Source organism: Anopheles darlingi, chromosome 2 (assembly GCF_943734745.1).
Source record: "Anopheles darlingi chromosome 2, idAnoDarlMG_H_01, whole genome shotgun sequence".
Classification (NCBI taxonomy): Eukaryota; Metazoa; Arthropoda; class Insecta; order Diptera; family Culicidae; genus Anopheles; species Anopheles darlingi.
Window position 1 is genome coordinate 22,003,306 of NC_064874.1, and position 8,597 is coordinate 22,011,902.

The 8,597-nt window shown below is 45.7% G+C and overlaps 1 protein-coding gene across 6 annotated transcripts in view; it reads left to right on the forward strand.

Annotated features, from left to right (window-relative positions):
* Positions 1–6,628: 6,628 nt before the first annotated feature.
* Positions 6,629–8,597, forward strand: part of LOC125948803 (uncharacterized) — a 2,669-nt gene continuing 700 nt past the window's right edge. The window contains exons 1-5 of one of the 6 annotated variants that reach the window (XM_049675233.1): positions 6,629–6,689; positions 7,108–7,172; positions 7,251–7,412; positions 7,480–7,667; positions 7,737–8,597. The exon at positions 7,737–8,597 is cut by the window's right edge and continues 190 nt beyond it. In XM_049675233.1, coding sequence (XP_049531190.1) covers positions 7,253–7,412; positions 7,480–7,667; positions 7,737–8,597 — 1,209 coding nt within the window. In that variant the 5' untranslated portion in view covers positions 6,629–6,689; positions 7,108–7,172; positions 7,251–7,252. Of the gene's footprint in view, positions 6,873–7,107; positions 7,173–7,250; positions 7,413–7,479; positions 7,668–7,736 lie in introns of all 6 variants that reach the window. The other 5 variants (XM_049675230.1, XM_049675232.1, XM_049675231.1 and 2 more) reach the window with 5 other exon arrangements.

Sequence of the window (8,597 nt, forward strand, 5' to 3'; positions counted from 1 at the left end):
CAGTTTTTTTCGAGCAGATACCAGAACGGGAAGTAGAGTATCGTTCCATCGACACCTTGGTGAACTCCGAGGAACAGGATACTCTACAGCTGCCCACTGAGTATCTCAATGCCCAAAACATCAGCGGCATTCCTGTACATCGGCTGCGGTTGAAGCAGCACACGCCCGTTCGTAGCAATGACTCCAACATGCCGTTCCAGATCCGACGCAAGCAGTTTCCGGTGCAAGTATGCTTTGCGATGACGATACACAAGGCGCAAGGCCCTTTACCACCTTGGACTGTACCTGCCTACCGAGGTGTTTGCACACGGCCACCTTTATGTTGCCCTATCGCGAGTAACTTCGCGACCCAACATAACGGTGCTGATCTTGGATCCTAAACGGGAGGACGCAGACGGTGTTGCTGCCAAGAACGTCGTCTACCACGAAGTGGTTCGTGATTGCCGGGATTCGGGAATCCACGCCAGTGTCTTATGTTCATGCTTGGACAGGGAGATTGCCGCGGTGAAAACCACAAGGCAAAACATCCCAACCGGGGGAGTGTAGTCACCGTTTGTGTCATTCTTGACAGAGCTGTGATTTTCACTCCAAGATAGGGCTAGAATATTCGCCCAAACCGGGGTACAGCTCGAAAGGGTATTCCTGCCTTCTTCGATTCGCCACGGATAGGAAGGTGCCACCAGGAAATCGTACCGTGGTGGTTTTAGTGAGTAAGTCCTTAGAGTAGCAAGTGACAACCTCACACTGTTCTCCAAAGCTTCGGCGGAGGAATTCGTCTGGTCGACAGATTTCCACCGGCGTGACAAACAAAACAAAAAAAAGACACATCAAAAGAAAAATCATTGCGCAGCTTCGTGACTGAAAGGTACAGTATGCTGCACTAATTTTCGATGGATGCATTAAATAACGAATGATCTTTTTCACTAGGGGACTTTCGCGATGATCAACAATCATCATTCATTTGCCGACCCGGAGGACCCAGAGGAGCACTAGAGAACCAAGCCATGGAATTCTACGGGGAGTAGAAGATCGACGCCACAGTGCCTCTGTGCGTTGGTTAAAACCACCGACTAACGTTTACCTTTTCCATGTACCATTTCTGGCTAAACAAAATTCAAGGATACCGAGAGAAGCAATGTGAAGAGCAAGATAGAGGACCCGATCGTCTAAGAGATGCGAAAATTATAATTTTAAGGCCTTAATTATAAACAACGAGCTACCCTGACTGAAGAAAATAACCGTCCTATTAATTTAAATATACCGTTTTCATTTATCCTTTTACTCGAATAAATAAGGCTCCGCCCGTTATTTATCGAAGAATAAAAAAAAACCATCATTTTTCACTGTACCTCAAACTATTTTCATGGTTCACTATGATAAAATATACAATAAACTCATATACAATAAACCAGAAAAGAGTCATGCTGCGTAGCCCTGTAACCGGGCCGCTTAGCTAGTGGTTTCATAATCGCTTCACGAGTATGATCCACGCAGCTTATAACATCCCAGCTGTGAGGCTTAAGTATTTGTTGGCGTCGCTCAAAGGCGAGGCAGCGCGCCAAATCGAACATACGATAATCGCGGACAATTACAGTTTAACGTGGGGGTGGTAGTGAACAGATACGATAACACAGGGCATACTCTTAAGGGAGTACTACCGCGAGTTACACGCTTTGCCGCCAGTGTAAAAGAATTGTGTCGATGATCTGGAGTGCCTGATGGACGCCGTCATATGAAAGGGTTAAAGCGACTCGGAGAGCCAGTGGAGCAGCTGGACACGCCATTATTGAGCCTCATCTTGCTTAAGCATGATGATAAGTCGTTGCTAGCGTGGGAGACGTACCCGTCCGGAAGAGAGAGAGACCGGTACGCTGAATTGAGAGCCAGCAAGTGACAGGCACTAACTCAAGGAAGCCAATATCAGGGGTAAAAGCGAGAATCTTGCGCAGCGGATTAGCGCCAGTAGTTCCTGTGCGAACACAGAGCGATAGTGTTGCTCAAGTGAGCATGATTTCGGAGCGGCAAGTGTAATAGTTCAGATTACCGAAAGCTACAATTGATCAACCTGAAATTCCGAAAGCTGAAATTCCGATGAGCTCCGATGAGCCGATCGATCCGATCGATCCGAAATCGATCCGATGAGCTGAAATATGAGCTCAAATTTTGAGTTCATGTTCGAGTTGCTGGTACTAAATCGACTGAGGCCAAATTTACCCTCCCGGCTAATTGATATCAGATCCTGGAACAGGATTGTGAGGAAAATTTGTTGTTGCGTTGCCAACTAAATGTTCCCTGTCACGACAAGTGGCCTTACGTCGTTAGAAAGATGATTTAGTCGAGAGCCACATGTAAAACAGGAGTATGATGCGTTCATGAACGAATACATAGAGCTGGGACACATGAACAAAGTGCCTGAGAGAGAGAGGGGGATTGTGGAAAGCCATATTATAGACCTTATCATCCCGATTTAAAAGCAGTTTTAGATTCGACAATCATACTTCATTGGATCAATTCTGCAAAGAAAAACACATATTATCATACTTATTTGAAACCAAATCCATCCACCTAGTTTGAACATTAACTAAACAAACATTATTTCATAATTTCGCCAATTGATTCTTCTTCTGCTTCCTAGTCACTATCATTATCATGTCATTTTCTATCGAGTCCACAACGTATCGATGGATCAAGGTCTAACTGCGGGTGATAAGACATGTTAGTTTCACAAAACCACTGGCCACTGTTAGGCCACTGGCCTCCAGCGATATCGGTTGTTTAACTTAAGTGGGAATACCAAATCGGAAAGCAAAAATCCATCATCATAACCATTATCATTTATCATATTTAGCAGGAAGGCTTCCAAGCCGAGGCCCCAAAGGAGGGTGCTGCAACGATGCCATCGATGATCGGAGTAGCCGGATCCGCTAGTGGAACCACCGTACAGTTCCTCTTCGGCGGTCGGCCGGCGATGCGAAAACGGCCTTCCTGAGTGCAACCCTAACCCCCTTCCTAAGTGGGTAACCGTGTAGCGTATGATCGTCGGTACGTCCGGTGACGAAAGGTTAAACGTTTCGCCAACTTTAAGCACGATGGCCGGCAGCCCGCTACTTAGAATGGCCGGATCTAGCTCTTCCAACGGAGTAGCATCTGACTCGATGAGCAGGCCCGAACAATTGTCGTATTGTTCAGTGTACCGCAGCGAAGATGTCATCGTACTGTTGACCGGGGTAACGTATTTCACCATACCTTTATCCTCGACTGGATGATACTGGTTACCCTTCTACTAAGTATCTCTTCTGCTAGTACTACTATTACGAATTCTATTAGAATACATACAATCCAGTGTATTACTTACGTAATGGGGGAGTAGATTCACGGTTAAACTTCTGGAAGGTCTCCACTATCTCATCGGTAGTGGAGCTTCTTCTTCCAGCATCAAGAACTATTTGGTTGACGCATGGTAGCAATATGTTTGCGAATCGACGCATTTCCTTTTTCGCCCTTACATCATCTAAAATGAAATGAAGAAAATGTATAAAACCAAATTTAATTACTTATTATTACGAGTTTTCAGTGTGTACTTTATCACAGTGGAAACGATAAGCAAAAATTAAATGAAAAAATATGTGCGCAAAATTTTAATAAGAACCGACTCGTTTGGAATTTGGTGACGAAGGAAAAAATCATGGGTTACGCTAGGTTTTTTGTCTATCTAAAAAAACCGAAAAAACCGGAGAAAAACCCCGAGCAAAATAAAACTGATCAAAATTCTCCTTGTTTCCTCTTTGAAAGATATTTTCTTTCGTACCAAAAAAAGCGCCCGTTTCGGAAAAAAATCAAGGATGATTAAAAAATTGTCCAGTTTTTCGACTTTTCCTGTTTTTCTTTGATTTTCTGCTCTTACCACCTTAACCTACCTTTCCATTCAGAATCGGAATCCATTTTTGTAGTAAAGCACGAAAAACACGAAAAACACGAAAAACACGAAATACAGATCAACCTGCGCAACGGAGGATTTTTCGCGAACGATTTTCTTCGATTTTCTGCTAGCGTGAGGTTTTTATCAATCGATCAATCGAGAGGCCGAGACAGAAAGCGCGGGTCGAATGCAAAAAATCAGCCGTTAACGACACCGATGCCCGAAAAGAAACGCACACTACGGATGCCGATTCGAAGCAACAGATTCCTCGATAGAGGACAATGCACTCGAAGAAATTTGCAGACTCGTGATTGCAGCGGCTGTAGGTACACCACCAAGCACACGAATAGCGGTATTGCAGTAAACACTAACACCAAGGAATCGCGCTTCCAAACATCGAAGAAACTATCGGGATCTACTAATACCAGCCGGAGGACGAAAAAACCGCCAAGATGGTGTTACAAGCACTGTACTAGTGCGTGTGTGTGTTTGAACCGAAGTAAATGACTCATGTATTTTCCCAACTACTACCGAGACGCAACGTTCTTCATGTGTGGAGGGCTTTAACCAATCTGATCTATGTTCGGGAAAAGAAATGTTTTGGGATTTTTTATTTACCGATCGCCTTTTTCATTTTCGCTCGGTAGCTTGCCTTGGCCACGATCGTATGGATGGTTGAATCAATATCGCCACCAAAGTCTTTATCAACTTTTTGGCACCCGCATTGAAAAAGTGCCAACACGTTTTTAAATTGCATTAGCGCAATTTTCTTCTCCGCTCCAGTCGTTCCGGGAGCAGCTCTTCCCTTCCCAGAACGACTGCATGTTGTCAGGAACTGGCGTTGAAAGACTGCATCCGCCACGGCCAGTCCTAATTTGGCCGGATTCGACGGTTTCATCACATTTTTGGCAATGTGATCTGCCGCAAGATTTCGCCACTCTTCATCTCTCGCCAAATCTTCGACCTTCTTTAGATCTTCTTCGTTCGTTATCGGAAGAAGCAGGCTCGGGGATTGCTCTAATTTCTGCTTCTTGTAGATCGCCGTTTTGCGAATAATACGATAAGTTCTCAGTGATTCGACCCACAGTATGTAGCGGCACTCGTGATCACATTTTGTAAATTGTTCCGGAAATTCTTCCAAATCGGTCATCATCAATCGGTCCAAATCATTATCAAGAACCAGATTCCCGAGTTTTGCAATAAGACGGAGTATTTCCACCACTTTCGGACAGATAATGTCGTCTTCCATCTGAACAGGTGGAACAAATAATTAGGTATGGTAATGGGGAAAATATTTATCAAATATTTTGCATACCGTTCAGCGATATATTTTGCACCCGTTTAGATCTTTTGCGTAATTCGTCCCCAAAAAAAAAGTCGTTGATTCGTCGTTACATTTGAACTAACTATGTACGGTAGACAGGTGTTGGTGAGGGCGTGGGGAAAAAGTGGAGGGGGGACGAGTCTAGGAACCGCCGTGCGCGGCGACACAGGGTGTGTCAGCATTGCTTCTGCGGTGCATTAAAAAATTAAAATTAAATGTACAAAAAAATATCTACGTAACTCAACAAGGCCGATCAACCACCAAAACTGAAGGCCAATCTTTTTTATTAGCCGTGGCCACACGGGGCGAAAACTCTAGCGCAAACGAAAAAATTTATGTCAAAACGGTTTCGCTTAACCCTTACACGCTGTCAAACTTTTATACGTCCGCGGACTTTTTCGCTGAACCCTTGACGCTATCGAACGCTTTATTTACGAAAATGTAGGTTCTTTTCGTATTGTTTTTGCATTTTTAATATAAATATAACAGCAACAGCAACAATATCGTTAAAAACTGCAAAATTTATTCGGAAATCAACTTCAGCGGCCAAAACACAGATGAAAACAATGCGTTTGACATTTCGGCATAAATTTTCGGGTTTTTACCCCTGCCACACGAAGCGAAAACATTTTGGCATTAATGTGCAAATTTGCGCGCAAATTTTCGCCCCGTGTGGCCACGGCTATTAGAATAAGAAATTTCGATCGATTTCGATTAATTTTAAGGGCGATTCTACATTGGTCAAAAACTTTTGATGCCAAGTCAAAACAAAAGAGCTACATTTTTCCATAAAAATGGAAAAAACTTTTGACAAATGGCCAAAAGGGTGACGCCCGCGATCTGCTACAGAGGGCGCTGCCGGTTTGGAGCGATCGGCTACAGAGGGCGCTGCCATCTACGAGACGACTACACTAAAGTGCAGCATTATGTGTCTGTCATTCAGCTTAAAGCATTTTTTTTTTTTTAAAAAGCTGTAGGCGCATGTGTTTAAAGTTATGTTTTTTTGTTTCACTGTATCAAAACTGAGCGCCAAAGTAGCTCTTTTGATTTGGCGTAGAAAGGTGTCCTACATACACCATTTTTTTTTATGTATGGACCTTTTGACGCCAAGTCAAATTTTGACTTGGCATCAAAAGTTTTTGACCAATGTAGAATCGCCCTAAGAAGCTGCAAAACACAGGGTACGCAGCCGGCAAAAACCCGTAACTATAAACCATTATAACTGACAGCAGACAGCATTTGCTGTTAGCTGTCAGTTATTGCTGTCCCGCTCTCTCTTTAGGCAAATTGTTCGTCCTAGCTCTCTCATACACACTACAAATCGGACCCCTAAGTAAGCCTCTCTATAGCGGTTCGTTAGGGCTTTATTTAGGGGTTTCTTTAGAGGTTTTTTTTCTGGCAGGCAGGCCAATCGCCTACCACAAACATTTTGTAACTGCAGAGAAGGTCAGAAATTTTAAAGAGTTGTTCCTCGATTGCGTAGTGAAGAAACTTCCCAGTTGGTACTTTAGTGAAAATCGATCGATCCCCAAAAAAGCGAATTAACTAGTTGCGTGCCGTGCCGTGTTTTTCTGTCTCTGGTCGTGAGTGTGTGTGTGTGTGTGAAAGTTGAAATCCCTACTATGCCCAGTGAGCAGTTAGAAGAATTGTCCTATAGACATTTTTGGGTCTCGCTACGGTCGCCCATACCGGGCGCCCAAGAGTCGTTTGTTCCAAACACCCAGACGGCACCCAAAGGGATCCGAAATCAATTAACTCAAACGAGACCTGTTGTCTCGCTCTCTCCTCTAGTCGCGATCTGGTTTCTGTGTTTGGATCATTCGCTAATATTTCGCTAACGTTGCTGTCTTTGGTTTCGTTTTAGATTTGCTACGTCCGGGATCTCCGAAACCGGGTCACATTGAGCGCGTTGCCTCGCCCAATACACAGGTTCACGAATCGGAGATTACATAAAAAGAGCCGGTAGGTGAAATTTGGCTTACCACGCCTCTGTCCTCTCGCCCGCAGGTATGATTAGCGGGCGATTCATCAACCGCACCATCGGGTTTTGCGTCAGCGCCCGTGGCTACAGCATATCGACCAGTGTGCCGGCCGCCAAAATACTTACGGCTGACCCCGTAGACCGAAGGGGGTCACCGCCCGCGAACGGACCGGCCCCCAGTCCGAGAAGTTTGTATTTCTGAGGAGTCTTCGAACTACCAAAAACTGTTAATCGATTCTCCCGTTTCTTTCGTAGATCCTATCGTTGCGGCCGCTTTCGCATCCTTGCGCAATGACGATGCTGCAAAAGAGGAATCGGCAGCGACGGTGCAGAAAAGCCGCGAAGACGCTCTGATCGACGAGATGATTCTGAAGGCAAACAACGTCTCGGAACTGCTGGCCATCGCGGACGTCACCAAACTGAACCGAAAGCAAGCGTTGAAAGTAAGAAACCACGAAGATCTTCAGTTTGGATTCCAGATTGCTCACTTTTCGGTCTTTCGCCCGTTACAGATAGTGTCCATTCTGGCCGAATGGAGCTCGATCAAGAAAGTGAACCTTTCGGACTTTGAGAGCGACACACGGTTTGTGACACTGTGCAGTCAGCTTGGCCGAACGGGACCAGCGAACCAGCGATCGATCAAAGCGGTTAAGAACCTCAAAAGCTCCCAGCAGGTGCTTCCCGATGATCTGCAGACGGTATTGGAGATTGCGGCCAACGATGAGGCTGCCAAGCTGATTGCCGGCCTCACGTTGCCGCAGATGATCAAAGTGATGTCCTCGTTGTCGCAGAAGCGAAAGCGAAGCATTCCGCTGCTCCGTTCGCTGTCCTTTAACATTGCCAGCAGTGCAGGCCAGCTGAATCTGAAGGAGTGCGGCGATTTGCTGTACGCGATGGCGAGCCTAAACTATCGCGATGTCGTCCTGACCGGGCGCATCTGTGCCGATCTCGATGGGGAGTTGGTTAAGAACCAGGACAAAATGGCTCCGATCGTATCGATTCTTACCAGCCTGGGAATGCTCCGGTATCGGGATGGTACCGTGTTGGATGCACTGTGCGGATGGGTTGCTGCCCATCACGAGTTGTGCAAACCGACCCAACTCGGATCGATGCTGTTGTCGCTGGCGACGCTCAACTATGAGCCGATCTGCATGGACACGCTCAAGGGCAAGCTGGTGGCGAACGTGTCGGAGAATGATTTCGTCCGAACCGCCGACTGGCTGAATACGGTCTGGTCGTTGACGATCCTGAACAGTGTAAAAGGTGACCACCTGTCGTCGGTGCTGAATGGTGACTTTTATCGTCGGCTGCAGGAAGAACGACGCGGTACGATACAACCATCGATGAAGATGAAGTTCCTAAACATGGCCGCC